Genomic DNA, 20752 nt, shown 5'->3' on the forward strand with positions numbered 1-20752 from the left:
GACGCCCCATCGCCGTGGGAGGAAAAATCTCCCCGTGTCACTCTTCCCCTAGAAAAGTTATTAGGAAAGAGTCAACTAATGAAATATCACGCAAATACCTCCATAGCACACGCCGCGCTTTTTATTTTTTCCAGGAAAATACTTCCCGAGTTTTAAATCTGATTTTCTAATTACGTACCGTCGTTAAATGTTTTATTTAGCATGGCGGTTACAGTGGAAAAGCAAGGGAAATCTTAGGGCAGCGTAACGAGTTCCAGTCCAAGCGGCAGTGGCTGCCTACCCGCGGACTCTGTGCCGCCAGGTACCGGTGCGCAGGCAGATAAACGCTTGCAACGAATTTGTTTTCCCCTAGCCGATATTCCCATACCTTCTTTCACTAATACACTACATTTGGATTCAAACGTGTGGCTGCCGTATGGGGAATATCTGTATTTCAGTGAGAAGCTTCCCCGCGGCCAGAGATACAGAAAATTACCACCCCGCCGCATCAAACACATGAACTAGGTGGCAAGAAGTCTAGCTTGCCCTAAATTGCACGTGCCTTTCTATAACCACCGTTTGCGTTTCAGCAGTTGCCTTGGCGAGGGACGCAGAGTGGGCAGCGGATCGCGCAGAGGTGGGAAAAGGGGCAGATACCGCCCACAACTGCCCCGACTCCGGGCAGCTGCCTCCGGCCAGCTCCTGCTGCGGGGCAGCTGCTGCTCTAGGGCAGCTTCTGACGGCTTCAAAACTTTGATAAAACTTTCGGCTCAAGACCCGCTGCAGCGCTGTGACACGGACGGTTGTCCGGCAGCAGCCACAACCGTGTCGCCGCTCGCAGTGTCCCGTGGACTTCCGAGGGGGTCCCGCACGGGGTCCAAACGCCCGTCCTGGACTTTGAGATCCCGGTCCTGCGGGGCCGGTCCGGAGTGGGGGAGACCTCACAGACCGACCCATTTGCCCCCAGCCCCGGGCACTTTCGCGGGGAAGGCCGTGGGGAGGGGTGGTGGGTGGGTGGCATCACCTCCGGTCCCGGCCTGCTTAGGGAAGGACGCCTTCAGCACGGTGCGGGCAGCCCCACCACCGCCGACGGCGTGGCAGAGGGCCTCCCCCAAACCTCCCTTCTTCTTCTCCCTCCCTCCTCTTCCTCCATCCCCCCGGCGGCAGCCGGGAAGGCGGGTGGCGGAGAGGGGCGGGCGGGAGGCGGGGGGGGGGGGGCGGGGGCGGGCGGAGGGGAGCTGGGCTCGGCGGGGCGGCGCGGGCAGTGGCAGTGTCGCTTCGGCCGGCGGCAGCGCTCTGCCCGCCGGTGCCACCGCGGCGGGCAGCGGTACCCCCGCCGGCCTGGGGCCGCGCCCCTCGCGGAGCACCCGGGCAGAGCCGCCCGCCTCCTCTCCTCTCCCCCATCGCCCCGGCTTCCGCCCGCCCCTGCTGCCCCCTCCTTCGCCCCGGAGCCGGCCCGGCTCCTCCCGCGGGCATGAACGGCTACGGGTCCCCATACCTCTACATGGGCGGCCCGGTGTCGCAGCCGCCGCGGGCTCCGCTGCAGCGGACGCCCAAGTGCGCCCGGTGCCGGAACCACGGCGTGCTGTCCTGGCTGAAGGGCCACAAGCGCTACTGCCGCTTCAAGGACTGCACCTGCGAGAAGTGCATCCTCATCATCGAGCGGCAGCGGGTGATGGCCGCGCAGGTGGCGCTGCGCCGGCAGCAGGCCAACGAGAGCCTGGAGAGCCTCCTCCCGGACTCCCTGCGCGCCCTCCCGGGGCCGCCGGGCAGCGCCGAGCCCACCGCCCCGCCGCCGGGGCCGCCGCCCTGTGCCGCGCCGCCGCGGGCCCCCGCCGAGCTGGCCGCCGCCGCCGCCCTGCGCTGGGCCGCCGAGCCGCCCCCCGCGCTCCCAGGGCCGCTCCCCAAGGCAGGTGAGGCCGGGCCGGGTACCGCGCGGCTGGGAGGGATGCGCGGGGCCCGGGGAGGAGGGGAAGGGAAGGCAGCGGCCGGGCCGGGACGCCGGTGGGCGGGTCTTGGAGGATGGGTGCCTGGGGAGGAGAGGCGAGGGCTTTCTCTTCCTCCCGACGGGCGCCGTGGGAAGGAAGGGGAAAGCCTGCGGGTGCGCTTTGTCGGCCTTAAGAAGCAAGGAGCCGCACAGTGCCGGGCCTGCTTCTCACCCGGGCTCGTAGCCGCCGAGACCAGCAGAAGGGTCCGGCAAGAGCCGCTACTTCCAAGGGGCTCCCCGACGTGCCGCTTTTGGGCCTGTTCCCCCAAGCCGGCCGGGGAGTGACCGCGTCCCGCGTGGATCGCACCCGCGCGTCCCTCTGCCGCTCCCGCTGAGCCGTCTGGAGCCGCTCGCCGGGTTCGCGCACCCAGGGCACCGGGCTGCGGGACAAAATATCCACGGGGAACTTCGGGGCAACAGCGGCGCCGGTGGGTTTCTGCGGAGCAAGGAGGTCCCTGAAGGACGGCAGGGGATCATAGGGGCGACCCGGTTGTTTCCGCTTCCCTTCCGCTCTGGTGTGTCCCGTTAGGCCGCGTCCGGGACGGCTCTCGGCAGCCCGCTCCGCTGACAAGCGGCGACTGCGACGAAATCTTAGCCGGTGCCCCAGATAGGGAATGGCAAACCCTGGGCTTCTGCCCGGCTCGACGAGCTGCCGGAGCCCGGCGGGGCGGTGTGGGGTCAGCCGGACTTTCTCCGAGGGCATGGGTATGGACCCGGCCCGGCCGCGGAGGCGGCCGCCGAGGCCCCGGAACAGTACTCTTCTCCTCAGCTTTGGGGAAGACACAGCCCTGGGGCCAGAGGTAGTTCGACGGCCGGGTCTGTCGGTGCGGCGAGTCTGCCGGTGTGCTGGGAGCCGCTTCCCCTGGGCCCGCCCTCGGCGCTGCCTGCTCGCCCTTCGTCCCTTCCCATCCCACGCATTTCCGTCAGGCTCTGCTGACTGTTCCCCAGGGCCGGGGCTTTGGGGTCCCTCCGCTCTCTCAAATTTCCGCCTGGCCACAGCCTCCGGCGGCACTTGGCCAGGGCAGGGACCGTGCGGAGGGAGGGAGGAAAGGCCGGGAAAAAAAGAAAAAGGAAGAGAAAAGGAAAAAGAAAAGAAAATAAAACAAAAAATAAAGGAAGTAAAATAAAATAGAAAGAAAGAAGAAAAAGTAAGAAAAAATAAAAAAAGACTTGGCTCCTTCCAGAAAGCGAAACAAATAAACTTCGCTAGCAGGATATAAATCTGGCGAATAGGAATGGTATTGACTCGCACGCCCAACTTTTCTTCCCCTTGATGTATGAACTTCTCAGCTTAAAAGATTACAGTAATCACGGGAGGACAATGTAAATCGAATCTGATAGCAATAACTTTTGGGGAAGGTCAAGCTCAAGTGAAATGTTACCAAGCAACAGGCATTTTGTTTGCAAAACACAATCAAAGTGTATTGATGAGAAATTCTTCCTTGCCAGCCAGTCAGCACTTTCTGCTAGCAGCTTTACGGGGAGGGGAATAACAGAAGAGATTTTCATAAATCAATGCCACCCGCGCCAACCCCCGCCCGCAGTGAGGCTGGGCTGAGGTGGGGGGCACCCTGCATCGGGACCAGCGGTGCTGGGCAGCAGCCCGGACCTCACCCGTACCGCCCCGCGTTTCCCCGTACAGATTTTTCTGTTTTTCACCACTGCCCTCTCTCTTTAACGAACGTGGGAATGCGTGAGAGCAAAGCTGAAAATGATCTCCGCGGGGAGTCCTCCTGTCACCTGCCACCAGACACGGTTTAACCAGATAACCTCTTTATTTCCAGCCATCTTGCCTGCTCTGAACGGCACGGCTTTCTCTTCCTCTTCCCTCTCGCCCTGCTACCTGTATTAAAACTATTGTCAGAACAGAGGGTGTAATTATTTGCTACCCCAGCTCCCCTTGTTTCTAACTCGTCCAGAACATTAATGTCCGGAATTTTTTTTTTTTTTTTCCAATACGAAGGAGGTATTTCCCGATGTACGGGAAAATCAGATCCATTTATTTTTGTTCCTGCCAGAATTGGTCATTTCGGTGGGATATTTGCAAAGTTCTGCTCTGCACAAATAAATCCCCTAGAAACTACCCCTATTGCATCTGCCTGTGCTAACCGGGAATAATTCCTCTCCCTGATACCGTGCTCATGAATCTTTATCTCCCACATAAGCGTGTCTTAGATTTCTCTGTCATAGTAACAGTTATGAAGGCTTAAAAAAAATAATACAACGCTGTATTGTGCTTTCTGTTAATTTCAGAGCTAGTCACACAGTCTCTGTGTTTGTTTGGGAACAGTGATTACAAAGTGCGCTAGACCTTTGAAGATAGAGAAGAAAGTCTGGAGTAAAACTCATTAAAAAACAAATAAACACAACCAATCCCCTCTCAAAAAAAAAAAAAAAACCACAAAAAACGAAACCAAACCAAAAAACCCAAAACCCACCAACAAAAATAACAAACGAACATTCCCCTCAACAAACACCCACCACCATCACTAAAACCGCCCCGAAAAACCCCAAAACTAATCAACCAAAGATCAAACCAACGAACAAATCACACACATACAGACCACTTTATGTGGCTTTCTGATAGTTCTGGTTATCAGTCCATTCCAAGAATAGAAATATGGAACCCAGCAGATGTTTTGGGGAATAAAAAAAAAACTGTGTTGCAGAATAAGCTGTCTTAGCAACCAAGAGTGCAAGCTGTTTTAACAGGTCAGCAGTGGGATTATCAGGGAAGTAAATCTGACTCCAAAGTATTAGACCAAGTTTTCCAGACAAGTTATTAATTTGGGGAGAACGGCTTCTCTCACTCACCCGTTTTATTTTCATTTGGCCCCTTTACAATGTTTGACTCATGATCCTTGATGTATAAATAGGCAAAGAAAAATGGGGGTATAGGGCCCTCCAAATTCGTAGCAGCTTTATTTATTAATGTAGATTTTACCGTGTATGCCTGCACAGTTCTCCTACTGTAGTGTGTTTCACGTATATCTGTATTTGCACTGCACCTCTGTAGATCTAGGTATGTATCTGTCTCTGTGTGTGTGTTATTTGATGAATTCTCCCAATCGTTTAAATGAATAAGAAAACAATTTCCCTGGTTTCCTTACGACTAGCAACATGAATACTTGGATGCAGGTAATTTGAAACAGAAGGCGTGGAAAAACAAAACCAAACAAACACTCAGACCCCGCGAACTTAAAAAATGTGTGAAGACGGGATTTCTTTCTTAAAGACTAGGACATCCTCGTGTGACACTGGCTAGCGGTGCAAAAAATACATTTTGTTAAGAGCAGTGAGCTGTATATTATGAATAAAAACATGTTAGTTTTACATGAAAAAATATATATTTGGCATTAGTGCGTTCATGCAGTAATCCTACTTTTCAGTGCCCGCGTAAGCCCATTTTAATATATATTTCCAAATATTTGTTTATTTAGCGATTGCCGCTTTGCGCCTGTTTCAAGCAAACGAAAAACCCGATCTCGACAGTTGCCGTGGAGCGGTGGGGACAATCCCCGGGGCACGTTTTCCACCCGGTCCTCCCGGCACCGTGAGCGCCGCGGGGAAGTGAAGTGGTGTCTGAGAGGAAAAAAAGCATCGCCAAAACACGACCTTCCAGGCAGGAGAGAACGGGGAACCCGCCGGGCAGGGAGGCAGCGGCCGCCCCGTCCCAGCCGGCACCGCGCACCCCCGGCAAAAACCGCCCGCGAGAAATGGCCTCAAAAAGACGGAAAAAAACCCCCAGCCCCCATTATCAACAAAATTATCATAGGATCCAAACTCAGTGTTAACCAAGAGGGGATAACCCTCCTTGTGTTAATAGCAGATGAATCACCGGAATCTCGTTTCACGGGTTTGACTCTATAAGAGTCTGGTGAGATGCTCCTCTATGATCTGTGCTGTACGCGGAAAACGTACCTGTGCAAGGCAGAGTCGGGATCTGTGCAGCCTCCTGATGATAAAGATACAAACTACACTGCAATGAGTTTTCAGAATCTGAAGAAAATTTTTAGCCAAGCCTCATAAGGATACTTCGAAAGAAACGCAAAACTAAACAAACATGAAATATATTGAAAATAATAATTATTCAGGATCAGTGTATGAGGGAATTATAACCTTAGTGGTTTTGTTTGTTTGCTTTGGTTGGTTTGTTTTTTAAAGCATATATTTGCTCCCCAGTGGTGCTTGTTGTCAGCCTATAAAGGTACTCTGGAAAAGTGCAGTAGTTCTGAAATACGATTACCCCCGCATGTGGTCCATTTGGTAATATTTGGTATCACAGTGCAATATATTATGTGGGAATTAGGACCACTGTTTCCCTTGAATGCCTCTCTATCTCTGGCAAGACAGGGACACAGGTAATTAGCTGTCCTCAGGCTGCCCAGTAAGCCTTCGATGTATAAATTGCCCACTCACTTAGGTATGAATTATTCTTAACACCCTGTCCTTCGTAATAAATGCATCATTATGAACATGTGAAAGGATTAGGAGGGAAAGGTAGTGAGAGCATCACGTTTTTTTTCAAATAATGGATGAGTTATGTCGAGGTCTTACCACCTCCTCAAGAGGTTACATATTGCTAGCTTGCTGCCAGCAAATATCTGTGCATCCCCCTTTGGCTTCTAAGGCCAGACTGAGCGAAAAGGACAGTGCCTTCTCTGTAATATACCTACACGGACAGTTACTGCTTCTCTGTTTGCACCAGACAGAGAGCACAACCAATAAAAAATGGGTACCCAAGACAGGTTATCCAGCTAAAAGACACAGGCGATATCTTCAGAAGGACATCCGTATTCCTCAGCTCCACTCCAATGCTCAGCTTCTGCAGCCCAAACTAGCAACATCCTGTAGCTCTGTAGGAGGGACCATCACTTCTGCTTGGCACAGCCATCCTAATGAGGAGAATCTCCCTTTGCCACGCTGTCTGGCTGTGCTCTGCCAGGATCTCATATTTATTTGTAGCTCCCATTCTGGCAAGCATAGTGGCTTCCTGTTCATCACAGGCTTGCTCAGACCCTGACTCCTTTCTCAAGGTGGGTAAATTGCACCCATAGAGTTGGTCTCGAGCTGATCTGTCCAACACTAAACTTGGCCCACTGTATGGGAAAATGCTCTGCCCATTCCTGAGGTGAGAAGGGGGCATGACTGTGGTGAGCAGCAAGGCTCAGTACTTGCATTCATTTAACTTGTTACATCTTAGTTGGGCAGGGACGATTACCAGCACATTTTGGGAGCTTGCTTCTTATAGCTTTTTTACCTAGGTGTGATGATCACCAAGGGCTCGGGAAACCAAGCAAATAGTTGTATTTTTTTTTTTTTCTGCAGATAGTCTTTTGCATAGATGTGTTCAAAAGTACTGCCCTGTGCAGTTAAAGCAGGCTCTGTCAGCCCTTCCCCAGCTATGGTCGCTTCCCAGGGAGGTCATCACTGTGTTGTATGAGGGAAACCAACAGAACTGCATCCTTGGGAAACGGTTCTTAAGTATCAAGCAAATAACATTGCCAACCTCGTATATGAACTGTGAAAACTGTCAAGATTTCTTCTCTTATTTTTTTTCTGATAAGCCTGTCTTCAAAGGTTTCCATCCTCCGGTCAAGCATTACCGAAGTGACCAGAAACTTGGAGTATCCCCATTTTTGACAGCTCACCTGGATGCAGCATGGTCAAGGGGCTTGTTTTTAGCCCTGTACTCAGCTCTTGCTCTTCTTAGTTTAGCACACAAAAAGCAAGGTACCTGGAACAAGTGCTGAGACAAGTTATAGAATCTCCATTCTCAGACTTACTTAAAACTCAGCTGAGCCGGGACATGAGCAACTCACTCTATGTTTTAGACTACTCTTGCTTTGAACAGGAGATTGAACCAGATGTCTTCCAGAGGTCCTCTGCAAAACAGACTTTTCTGTGTTCTGATGGGCTAACCATCAGCTGTGTTCCAAGGTTTGGAGGAAAAGCCTGTGATCTTGCTGGGGAAGGAGCTAGTTTCTTCAGAGCCAGAACTGGAATGCACCGATTTATTTGAAGTAGTCATGATGAAGTGATTCCACCAATGCTGTTGGGCTTGCAGAGGGAATTTTTGTCTCCCAGGAGCACCCTGAATATCTTCAGCTCACAGTCAGTGAGATGGTGCTAGTGAGGAATTATGATGTGAAAGTGCTGAAGTTCCTCAGAGAAAGCTTGCACTTGGATGGTGTGTTGCTGCCTTCTAACCAGTGAGAGAGGACTGATACAGCATATTTGGCACAGCAGAAAAATGGCCACTGCTTCTTTTCTTATACATGGGAGAATGAGAAAGATATCTTTAAGGCAGCATAAAATACCTAGACCAGGTCAAATTACTCTTTTGCAGTGTTTCGTTCTCATGAGATGATGCAAAGACATCTTAATTTTAGCAGGATCTCTGTGAAAAATCCCTTCCTCGGTCCCCCCACTTCTCCTCCCTCCCGATCCCACTCCGTTCACGTTAAGAAGATTGTATCCTCAAATGTCTGTAAAAGCTTTTGGCCTCGGTTTTTCATTAACTTCTTTGCCTTCTCTTTGCAGACATGAGTGAGGAACGGTTGGGTGATGCCAGTGGAGCAGACAATGCCGAGACCTACAGTGACAAAGACACAGACCAAAGGAGCTCCCCAGATATCACTAAAACAAAAAATTGCTTCACCCCTGAAAGTCCTGAAATTGTTTCTGTGGATGAGGTTGGTTATGCAGTTCAGAAAAATGGTGGGAGCACAGAAAGCCACCCAAACAGCCCCAAGTACCACCCAGAACAAAACCACCTCCTGATAGAAGGTCCTTCTGGGACAGTTTCTCTACCTTTCAGTTTGAAAGCCAACAGACCTCCACTTGAAGTCTTGAAAAAGATCTTCCCTAACCAAAAGCCAACTGTGCTGGAGTTGATCTTGAAGGGATGTGGTGGTGATCTGGTGAGTGCTGTAGAAGTTCTCCTGTCCAGTCGGTCTTCGGTGGCCAGTGGAGAGAGAACTTCTGCAGAACCTGATGGTCTTGTTTTGCCTTCCAATGGGCACATTTTTGAACACACACTGAGTTCGTACCCTATTTCCTCTTCGAAGTGGTCTGTGGGCTCAGCATTTAGGGTTCCTGACACACTGAGGTTCTCTGCCGATTCCAGTAATGTCGTGCCAAATCCTCTGGCCGTACCTTTGCAACACCCTTTCCCGCAGCCACCGCGCTACCCACTGATGCTGAGGAACACTTTGGCAAGAAACCAGTCCAGCCCATTCCTGCCCAATGATGTCACCCTGTGGAACACCATGACACTGCAGCAGCAGTACCAACTGCGATCCCAGTATGTCAGTCCTTTCTCTAGCAACTCAGCCAGCGTTTTCCGAAGCTCACCTGTCCTTCCTTCCCGCTCGTCAGAAGATCCTAGGATCTCAATCCCTGATGACGGGTGTCCCATTGTGTCTAAGCAACCAATTTACACAGAAGATGAGTATGATGAAAGGTCTGATTCTTCAGACTCAAGAATACTCAACACATCTTCTTAGACTGACATTCAACAGTGATAGCCAAGTGATACTTGCAGTGCAGCTGAACTACTGGGCCAAAAGAGGAGGGACATGTACCCTATGAAACCCTTGCAATTGTATTAAAAATTGACTTTGCTTGGTATTGTACTATAGCAATAAAGACATAACTTATTTAATTTCTTGCACTTCACTGGATAATGCCAAATAGCAATACTCTGGCTTTAGTGCTGAGTGTGTGTCACAAAGGAAGACTTTATGGCTACCAGTTATGGGACTCTGGAAGACTCATAATGGAAACAGAAGCCCGAGGTCTACTTTGTTCCTTAACTCAGAAAAATGGGGATGTTAAACTAGAATACTTGAATGCTGTTTTATAAGAGAGAACTCCTCAGGACATAAGAAATCAAACAAACGTAGTTCAATTGCAAATGGACTAAAGGATCTTACAATCTTATGCCAGTGATCAACGTTCTAGTGAAAGAAAAGGCAGAAGAAAGAAATATGCACATGAAACTAGCATGAGCTGCTTCTGTGCTGTTTGAGCTTGGACACTTCTCAGAGAAATAATATTAAGAGTTATTCTTTTCCCATGGCTAGGTCAAAATGTGTAATGGCAGCTTTAAGCCGATTACAGCTGTGAATTGCATGAAGTGTATTGTGAAATGAACACAAGATTAAACATCGTCGGGTTAATGTAGCATGCTAAGGACTCTAGAAAAATAAACTAAGATGATGATCTTGGTTTATGTCATTTATACTGGGCAAATAACATTTCCGAAGACAGAGAGCTGATTAATCCTCAGTTGGGGTTAGAATGTCCAGCTCCAGCAACTGCAGCCGAGGGAAGTCTTTTTTCCAACTCCAGCTTCTGCTTCCCTGACTTGCAGCCTGGAACTGAGATTAGGCAAATGCTGTCATCAGGGAAGCTGAGGTCTTGTGAGTGTGTACTGCAGACACTTCCAAGCTCAGGGGAGTAAAGCACAGCTTGCTACAGTCACAGCAAGCAGAAAGAAAAAAGAAGGCTTTCCTGATGAATTGGAAGTGTCTTTTTTTCCTATACTGTAGAAGTAGAAAAAAAGGAAATAGAATGGAATAGCAGACATTTTTTTAAAATAATGTTTAGCCAAATGGCAACTTCCCTAAATCTAGAAAAGTAATGGTTTGAAAAATTTATTGCATGTTTGCATGCATTGATTACGCTGCATATCTTACGTGTGTCGGAGTAACATTAGAAATTGCTTCTGACGGGGAATGCCACTAAATCAGTTGTCCACCTAGAAGTTTGTTAAGGTTTTAAGGCAGTTTTTTCAACCATTCGCAAGTGACCTCATCTGCTTGGCAGCTGGCTTTTCTGAAGCACACCTCTGGATGCAGATGAAAAGGCTGTCAGGGCTGTCAGGTGTGTGGCTTTGTCCCACATCCCAAAAACAAGTGAGGCCACTCCGAAGTAAGATACTAAAGCAGATGGGCTTTAAAACTGTAATACATATCAGGCGTGTTATCTGGTGTCATTGCTAATATGAATGTGTGTGTTTTCATTTGACATTTCATGTTTTGTAAGATTTGTGCACCTAGTGAATCTTGCTTTTTATAAGAGTACTGACCATTTGCAAAAAGAAGGAGAATAAAATAAATATTTTCCTTAGGGGATAAAAAACCAGAAAGATACTTTTCCTTACAGAATTTTCCAGCTTATTCAGAAAAGAAATTTGTTGGTAATGCTAGAGTGCAAAAACATAAAGGCAGGGGAAGGGAGGAAAGAAAATAAATATCTTCCGTTACGTAAGTATAAATGTGAAAATGCCTGGAATTTCATAAATGCAGAATTACAGTTTTGTACTGACAGATTTGCCTGCATTCACATGGCACTTGTAAACAAATTTATCTTCCAACCGCTCTAGAGAGAAATGTAATAGGTAAAATAGGCTGATCTTGCAAACAGAAATGGATGAGGTAGTGAAATGTTGTGCTCCAACATAATGGAAAAACTAAATGTCAAAGAATAGATAAGAGCAGATAGGTCCCAAAGCTCTGATTTTGAGCTCATGCACCAAGCAGGTATTTCTCCAGCAGAAACCTTTGTATAGGAATCCGTATACATTGAATTATTATATTTTTTTCTTTCCTGCTACAGAGAATGAATCGTCTCCAGCAGAAAGGCCAAACAGTGGCGCCTGCAACAGCTCATAGTGACATTACACACTATGACCTGTGGGTTTTCAGAGAAAAGAATTTTGGCATCTTGGAATTGGGATACATCTTTCAAAGAAATGTGACCCTTGACTAAACTGGAGTGAACTATTATCACTCTAAACATTTGTGGTGAAAAATACAGATTTGGTGGTATGTTTTTTTAATTAGATTTCTTTTGAGAAATTGTTTTTTGAAAATACAAACCAGTTAAAATAATCCTTGTCTGGTATAATAATATACACTTTGACTCTTTTTTTTTTTTTTTCTTTTTAAGAAAGTATATCTGAATGTGTTCAAAATAAATAAACTCAAGTTTTGATGTTGAACAACAGTTTTTGTTTGACCACGCAATATTTTGACTATCCAGAAGATTTTTTTTTTTAAATATGGATTGGTCTGTAGTGATATCTTTCAGAAATTACTTTGTTCACCCAGCTGTATTTTCCAGGCTGGCACTACAGGCAAATATAATTTTTAACTTCAAGCTGCCACACAGCAAGGATCCCCTGGCATGTTGGCCGGACCTCTTTCTGCCCGTGCGGTGCTGGGACCGGTTCCTCAGACCCTTGCCGTGCTGGTGGGGGATGCCCACCTACCCCCACCCTCCCAGCGTGGGCAATCGAGGGGTGACGAAGCCCCTTTTCAGCAAGAGCCCTGGGTGCCCCATCCAGCCGGTGGTCACCCCAGCTCTGGTGGATCCCATTCTGGCTCAGGATGTGTTTTCCCGGGGTGGATGACCGCTGTGTGACAGCAGGAGCAGCGCTGTGTCCTGAGCATCCTTGTCGGCGGCATCGTGTCCGCGGGAAGGGCTGCGGGTACGGCACCCGAACCCTGTGTTTTGCGGCTCCATCTCGTGGTCAAAAAGGCGTATTTCCATGTCGGAGCAAGTACTTCGCACTGTGGAAGGGCGAAGACGTGGGTGAGGAGGGGTGAAGTTGGAGGTACTGTTGCTCAGAAGCTCTCAGCGGAAAAAATGAATTTAAACATCAAAAGAGATGACTTGAGCCTCGCGAGGTCTTTGCTGAAGTCCAGAAACCAAGGCTTTTTTTTTTCCTTGCCCCCCTTTTTTTTTTTTTAATTTATTTTAATTTAATTATTTATTTATTTTTAAATTTGTTTTTTTGGCTATATGAGCATCTCTGACTTTCTTGGAGCAAGAAAGCTTCATCCTCTGCCCTCTGCACAGTTCCTACTCCTGTTTGAGCAGCTGCCCGTCTGGTTCTCTGGGGTGCCCAGGTGCTGCTTTTTCCACTGTCAGGCAGGTGATTTCGCTATCCACTCTCTGTGGGTGCACACAAGCCAATGGGCAATGCCACGGGAAGCTGTGTCTGCCCATGGCTCTGCTTGTCATCAGCAGCAGCGCAGGACCAGCAGAGACCAGAGCAGCGCACTCTGCAGCAGCCGGCTGCTGCCCCAGAAGCAGGCTGCTTAATCCCTGCTCATTAACCTCGAGCTGTGACAAGGTGGATAAGGGCAATGATGGCATAAACAATAAGAATAACAATTTCTCCCTCAGGAGAGTGCTGGGGAGAGCCCTAATGTGATGCTTACATTCTCCAGCTCACATATCTGTAGATAAGGGTCTTCGTTTATCAGGGTCAGGATGCAGGGTAAGCAATGTGTCTGTCCTACCCTAAACTCCTCCCTGCCTTGCCTTTGCTGATGGTGCTGCTCCTCCTGGGGGTACCTGACTTGCCCTCCTTAGGGGCCTGAAGGGCCACCCCTACAACATTTGTTGGATGCTCGGTGAACAGGCTCACCTCACATTTGTGCTGACACCTTTGAAAAATGACTTTGATTCTCTCAGTATACTGTTTCAGTGATTCATACTTTATGTGCGTTTACCCAGTGGACAAGAGTGAGGAAATAAGATTGATGCTAAATTTATATGTTAATTTTGATATTGAAGCTATCCTGTATTTGAAGAATAAGATCAATTCTTCAATTTCATTTCTTACGTTATATTGCATATTGTCATTACTGGAAAATAAAATTATTTCTGAATGCATACTATCCAAACTTCAATTTTAGTGGACGTATAACTCTGAAGCATCATTCTTCTCCCTTCCCTATAACAACTAACTTAATACAGTATTTTAACATTCTCGCACTAGTCTGCCACTGGAAGATAACAAAGACAAGTCTTTTCACCCTACATGGCGTTTCACAAACGCGCTCCCTGCAGCATTCTGCACTGTCACAGACAGAATTGGTGCATGACTCAGCAACTCCCTACAGACCGTTGCATGTATGATACAACAGGAATCTTGGTTAGGAGTTGCATCCCTCACTGGAGAAGAATTCCATTCATTTCCACAACAGCAGCTCTGCTTGAGAGCCGTAGCCACGGCTATATGCCAAGCATGCCTGTATAGAGGATGAATCCTGACCTTAAGTGGAGGATCAAACCCTTAGAGCACTACCAGGAAGCAGAACCTGTAAAGGATAGATAGCATCACATGCACAGAAAGATTTGGCACCCACAGAGGAAGATGTTCTCCAAGGAGGTCTGCTGCCAGAGACCACGCTCTTCTGAAACTGCAACAGAAAGAAAACATTTACAGCATCTTTGGGACTGCAGTTTGCTATTTTCTGTCTTTGCAAGCTGTACAGGAGATAAGGCTGAGGGCTGGCTAGCAGGAACCTTCGCAAGGTTACAAGCTTGGTCTGCACACTAACCTGAGGAAGATCACATAAGCCAGTTTTAATTTTGTGTGTCTCTTTTTCCATCTCCATGAGGAAAAGATAACTTCTGCAAGGATTTAATGGTTATTATCTGAAAGTTCTTAAAAAGCCCAAGTGCTCTGTAAATATGAGAACAGGGCATAGTATTTACTGGAGCATGTAGTATAACATTTTGTTTCTAATTTTTCCTCTCCCAGAGAGAGAGGCTATAGCTTTTCAATAGCTGAACAGTACTTGCCTTCAGCAAGAGAGTTCCCCAGGAAAACTAAAGTCAGGATAGTCCTGAGATAATACTGAGTTGGCCACCATCATGCAATGGCTAAAAGTTGTAAGACCTAAGGTAAACATCTGTCATATTTCTGAGCCTGTAGACTTTGTACATTCCAACTTTCTCCCACGTGACACCCAGATAAAACCAGAAATTAATACAATTTTGTACTAGTTGCCCTTCTTTTCCTTAAAGGTAGTGAATACATGAGTCAGCAGAAGGTTGAGGAAAAGTGAGAGAGCAGGACTTAAGGCACAAGAAAGTCTCTTCTTTCTTCTAGCATCAATAGCTGCGCTTGCATGGCTCAGGCAGGGAGGTCTGCAGGCTCATGAGGAGCTGGTCTCCTGCTGGTCCCTCCCTGGGAGGTGGGCACGCACTGGCACTGCTCACAGCAGCAGGCATCTCAGCCTGGGGGCTGCAGCCCCCTTGGCTGTGGGTGTGTGTTGCAGGAAAAGGGCAGCACGAGAGTGACACGGCAGCAGTGTGGTTGTGAAGGTGCTTGTGGTCACTAATGGAAGAAGTTACTTTCCTGCTCTGTTGCATGTGCCAAAGCTCAAACCCTGTTTCATAAACATCTTTATTTGCAGCCTAGTCCCCCTGCCTTGCCTGCGCATTGCTGAGATTCCTTCTTGCCACAGTGAATATAAACTAGAAAGAGCGAGATAAAACTCTACAAATAGCAGTACAAAAGAAACACTGAAATACACAGAAGCACTGAGAGACATGTTTCCTTGTTGCTTGTCAAATCTAGACATTTCATCATTCATAAGGGACACATGACTGATGTGACAAGGGATGTAGAAGCTATCCTGATGTGGCATTATACTTGAGGTAGTGTTTCAGTTAAAATCTGGGCTCCTGTTCCTTGATCTCTTGGCTTACTCACTAGGAACAAGCTCCTGCAGTGTTCTCCAGGCTGTTCACATGGTACAACTAGCATCTTCCCAGGGAACAGAAATTGATGGGTTTTTACCCCAAACCTGCTTTGCTCCTCAGTAAAACAAGGGTAACGCTTGATGTCTGGTACGGCTACTTAGTGTATATACTGAAAAGCAGTACTTTCTCAGGAAGAACAGCTCCTAAACTACAGAAGATTATTCTACATGGCTCCTTCCTTGCTCATTCCTCTCTAGTTTATTTTATTTTTTCCAAGACTCTGCAGAGGTATAAACAAGAGGAACATTTGGCCACATGTATTTTGATTCTGCTAGGTCTGTTGCCCAATAATTCAGTATCAGGGACAGGGCGGGTGGTGGGAAGGAAAAGTGAACTTACATTGAATTTTTGTGAAAAACATAAACACCTCAAGATATAGGTGATAATATTTCTGAGGGTCCAAAGTGAAGAGGGAATTTGTTCCTCTGACCCACACACACCTCCCGCTGTTCCACCTGTGCTGGGTGAACACAGAACAGGCATCAGGTCCCTGTGATGCCTGCGAGCGACCGGGGGTTGGCCTGGATTTAGGGTTGTTTTGCAGAACCTTGAAACAAGGAAGGACTGAGGAAAGGGATGATTTCTGACCTTCAGTGGCTTCTGGGAAGCGGTGCTTTCCCAGGCTCAAGCCCGGACTATCAGAGCCAATGCGTGTTGCTGCTGCCTTGAAGAAGGAACACAGTGATCTACAGCAGAAGTAAGGAGGTGAGAGGGGCTGGTCTCACTGCCTGCCCGTGCTTGTTCCTCCCCGCCTCCCACTGCTGGAAAGTTCACTGCGTGAGGTTTTAGCACACTTGTGTGATGTATGGATATGGAAAGCTATGACTAATTCCCTAGGTGATCAGTATATATTTAACATCCGAAATCTCAAGCACACATCCTACTTGCTGAATTATTGTCTGGCATTCACTTATTTCCTGATTTGGCCATCACTGCTGGCTGCTGCTTTAACAGATTTTCACTGTTTCTTCTGTCTCATTGGTCTGGCAACAGGAGAAATAACTGTGGTTGTGGGTGTGCTGAGAGGCAATACAATTACCACCATCCTGCTCATCGTGGCTGTACTCTGACTTTTGACCTCCTTTACAGCACCGTTCCTCCAGTTTTTTACATACTTTCCAAGGCCTGAATGCACAGGCCAACAATGAGTTACTGTGACGTGGTTTTAATTCATCTTCAACCAGTTAAAATTACTCCCTGAAGGAACTTCAATTGCTTTCTTGTTTCGCCAGCACCCCAACAAACCACTGATGCTGAAGAACTCCAGTTCTTCAGCCCAAGGCTCCCTCCTCCTCTTTAAATTGGAAAAGTACAAGTTCAGGCCAAAATGTTAACTGTGTGTACAAGATATTTGAGAGCTCCTTGGGAAATGGATTATATTTTTCCCTTCCAAATGTCTGCAATTGCAACTGTCTTTGAATGCATCCTTGAGATGAGCTCAGAGGAGAAAAAGTTAGTCACAAACTACTGTAATATATATTATTCAAACACACACCTAAAGTAAATGCTGCCTCGCACAAGCTGACCTGGACGTCCAAGGCGTGGCCTTGGACAGGAGCCAGAGAGAAAGCGACTGGACTTCCCCTACTTGGGCTTCTTCCTTCCCTCTGATGGCCCCACCTTGTGACAGTGCTGTCACAGCTGTGGCGCACGTCATCTGGCTTGTGCTGAGTGACGTTATAGCTGAACAACAAAGTGAAATAGGTCTCTCCATCCCTAATTCTGTGCGGCCCTGACAGCTCAGCCCTGGGTGGGTTTGGGGTCTGCTTTGCAGGCCAGCTTAGGGTGGCGAGGAACAGAGCGGCAAGGCCGAGGTCACCAGGACTCCCTCTCTCTTGCTGTGAGTGCCTGTTTTTGCAATCCTGAAGGCAGGCACGAGGCAGCACTGCGGGTGTCAGCTTATCCACAGTCACTGCCCTTCCAAGGGCAGCACTGAGCTTCTACCCTCTGGTGGGAAAGTCAAGCCTTGTGCATTTCTGAAGCTCTGGTCATTAGTCCAGCAGTTTCACACAGAGGCAGCTGTTTCCAGGAGGTCAGCATCAGTGGCTCCCCATGGCCAAGCTTCACTCCTCCCAGGGCTGGCTTGGTAGGGCAGCAAGAACTGTCACGTAATCACAGAATCACAAAAGGTTTAGGGTTGGAAGGGACCTCAGGAGATCATCCAGTCCAACCCACCTGCTAAAGCAGGTTCACCAGAGCAGATTGCACAGGAATGTGTCCAGGTGGGTTTTGAATGTCTCCAGAGAAGACTACACAGCCTCTCTGGGCAGCCTGTTCCAGTGTTCTGTTACAGTCAAAGTAAAGAAGTCTCTCCTCATATTCAGACGGAACCTATTGTGCTCCAGTCTGTGCCTGTTGGCCCTCCTCCTGTCACTGGCCACCACTGAAGGGAGCCTGGTCCCATCCTCTTGACACCCATGCTTTAGATATTTATAAACACTGATAAGTTCCCCTCTCAGCCTTCTCTTCTCCAGGCTGAACAGACCCGGCTCTCTCAATCTCTCCTCATGAGAGAGATGCTCTAGGCCCCTAATCATCTTTGCAGCTCACCTCTGGACTCCCTCCAGTACTCACTGCACCTACAGGAGGGGACATGGTGAGTGCACACAAAAACTTCCTGTGTGCAAGGTAGTGGCTGCTTTGTAGCATCTCAAGGAAGCACCAGTGCAGACTGTGCACAGAAAACCCACTTCTCCTCCTGGGTACTTACAGCATGACTGTCCTGTATTCACCAGCATACAGGTGAGGGAAATAAATGGCTCTTGCAACACATTCTTAAAATCAAAAAACGAGGATGGTAGTGTCAGTTTTTGCTGACTGAAAATGGTTGGTGTTATGAACTCATTGAAGAAGTACTTAGTAACATCTGAGCTGACAAACGTTGCATCCAGTTTTGTTGCTGGCAATATTTACTGCCTGGACTGATATAAAATGCATTACAATAGTTGAAGGCATGGGTGATGATGGTTAGATCCTCTGCCAGAAGAGAGCCAAGTTTTTTGGCAGTACATAAAATAAAGCAAGCAATTCTCAGATAGCAACACAGAAAGACCCTTAGATTATGTATGTTGTTCATAATTTGTAAGCAAATTTGCAGGTCAGCTCAGGGTGGTGAGCGACAGAGCAGCAAGGCAAATTATGAAGCACAAATACAGGATGAAATTTCCCCGACATTTTTGTTAGGAGTTATTTATCCTGTATTCTCTGAGCATGGCAGTCTGGTGGAGAAGATGTGGCCTTTACCCTTGACTTCCCTGTCATGGTTGAATGTAGCGTGTCTGTGGCTGAGGTGGTATCCAGAAGTTACCTCAGGAAAAAAAAAAACAAACCAATACTTATCTGAGCAAACAAATGGAGGTACCTGCAATCAGTCCATGCCACCTGCCTACCCAAAAGAAGCTGGCTGGATTCCTGAAGAGGAGCACGAACAGTTTGATATGCTTCTTGTACAACAATGACACAGACCTTGTATTCTCAGTGTACTAATAAAATGAATCCTGTGCTAAAACTTTTTCTTGTAGCACTTCAGTTGCCTTCCTTCTTGCTTAACCCTACTGAAATTCCTACATGAGCCAACCCAAGCTGTGAGGCTGAAACTGTTCAAAAGGTTATCAAGGAGGCCATTTCACCCAATTAAGGTCAAGAAGGATATCATCACGTGCTACTTCACTTCAAGCACTACAAGGAATTCTTTGTTAGTGAAGAATTATAAGGTTTGTATTGCAACACTGTCTTAATCCTGCCCAGGATGAATAGCAACAGAGGTGATGGTGATGAGGATGATGATGAAGGAAAAAAAAGACAAGAAGAAGAAGAAGAAGAAGGGAACCAAAGGTGAAAGCAGGGTAGGGTTCTCCTTCCACAGCAAGAGGCCTCTGTGCCCTCTGCTTCCATTGGTAAAAAGTATGGAGATGGGAGTAAATGACATCATTGGGTTTGATCCTTGGGTTCAGTATTAATTGATGAAATCAAGAAAATCAAAGGATACATCCAAACTATGCAGCCTTGGGGATTCTGCATACGAATAAGTATTATTTGCTGGCTGGAGCTACTGGCAGATTTTGTGCTGAGACAGAGGTAGGTTTGGTGCCACATCTAATGTGAGACCCAGACTATCACACTGTATTTTGCCTCCACTCCAAATGGTGTTTTAAGTTCCTCAAGAAACAAGCTGCATATTTCTTATGTTCTAATGTCATATATTTATTTTTTTTCATTAACATGTTAAGTGCTGTTTACTAGCTTTTCCAGATACATCACTTCAAAATGCCAAGATAGCTTTCGAACAGATCCTCATGTACCTATACATTGCCTTCTCAGAGTATTGGACCATTCTTAGCACGTGTGTTTCACTGTAGACAGGAAAATTAACTCATAACTGAACACTATCAGATTATTAACATAATTATCATGCACACAGATACACAACCATTAATAATGGCATCAGAACACAGCTGCAGCAGGAACTACCGAAGTCACCAAACTCCATCTAGTGGAAGAAAATCAGAAACAAACAAACAAAAAAATGCAGTAGTGTCCACTTCCTTATGCGTACACCTGTGTGCATGTGCTGTGCACACACAACCTCATTTTGAATTCGTCTTTCACAAAAAGTCAAAAAGATGTCTAAGGTATTTTGCTTATTCCATTTGACTGTGGAAATAGGCTCAACAAAATAAAGGAGGAATACTTGAGGAAGCCAGATGCCAAACCTGTGGCTCATCAAGTATCTCAGGGTCTGAAGACACCTGGTATTGTCTTTCTCCCTTACCATTTGAGAGCCTTATTCTTTTTCTTAGCTTGTACAATGTATGCTGTCAAAACGTCTTTTGCTGCTACACAGTAGAACGGTGATGGTGGGAGAAAGTTAACTAGTGCCTGATAAATCCAGAGATGTCTAGCAATGTTAGTAGGCTGTGATATGTATGGGCGATGTGTATGCCCTTTAACTGAGGTCCTCTCACATTGGATCAATAGCTGCTAGCTGCTCTTTCATATGAACAGGTAAGCCTTTTACCCCAGTTACCTCTATTTTAGACATTTCAAGCCCTTCTTTTGACGCCTTTTATCTTGAACTCTCTTGGTTAGTCACTACTAGTTTATTTCAGTGCGCTGCATTGGAGGATGAACTGTAAGTCTGCCTGAACCTAATGACAAATACAGCACTTTCTTTCACAGTCTCAAATGGCAAGCATTTTGTAGTCCAAATAAATT

The 20752-nt window shown here is 47.3% G+C and overlaps 1 protein-coding gene across 1 annotated transcript; it reads left to right on the top strand.

The window, feature by feature from the left end:
* Positions 1 to 1304: 1304 nt before the first annotated feature.
* DMRT3 (doublesex and mab-3 related transcription factor 3) lies at positions 1305 to 11891 on the top strand. Its single transcript, XM_065861023.2, has 2 exons — positions 1305 to 1892; positions 8510 to 11891. The coding sequence occupies exons 1-2, from the start codon at positions 1454 to 1456 to the stop codon at positions 9472 to 9474; spliced, it is 1404 nt and encodes a 467-aa protein (XP_065717095.1). The 5' UTR covers positions 1305 to 1453; the 3' UTR covers positions 9475 to 11891.
* Positions 11892 to 20752: the final 8861 nt, after the last annotated feature.

This window comes from Patagioenas fasciata, chromosome Z (genome assembly GCF_037038585.1).
Source record: "Patagioenas fasciata isolate bPatFas1 chromosome Z, bPatFas1.hap1, whole genome shotgun sequence".
In the NCBI taxonomy this organism is placed as follows: domain Eukaryota; kingdom Metazoa; phylum Chordata; class Aves; order Columbiformes; family Columbidae; genus Patagioenas; species Patagioenas fasciata.

Bases quoted from the DNA above. Each gene is read 5' to 3' on its own strand.
- DMRT3 (XM_065861023.2), top strand. From the start codon at position 1,454: ATGAACGGCTACGGGTCCCCATACCTCTACATGGGCGGCCCGGTGTCG. The intron at 1,893-8,509 runs GTGAGGCCGGGC...TTCTCTTTGCAG, and splicing joins AGGGCCGCTCCCCAAGGCAG to ACATGAGTGAGGAACGGTTG.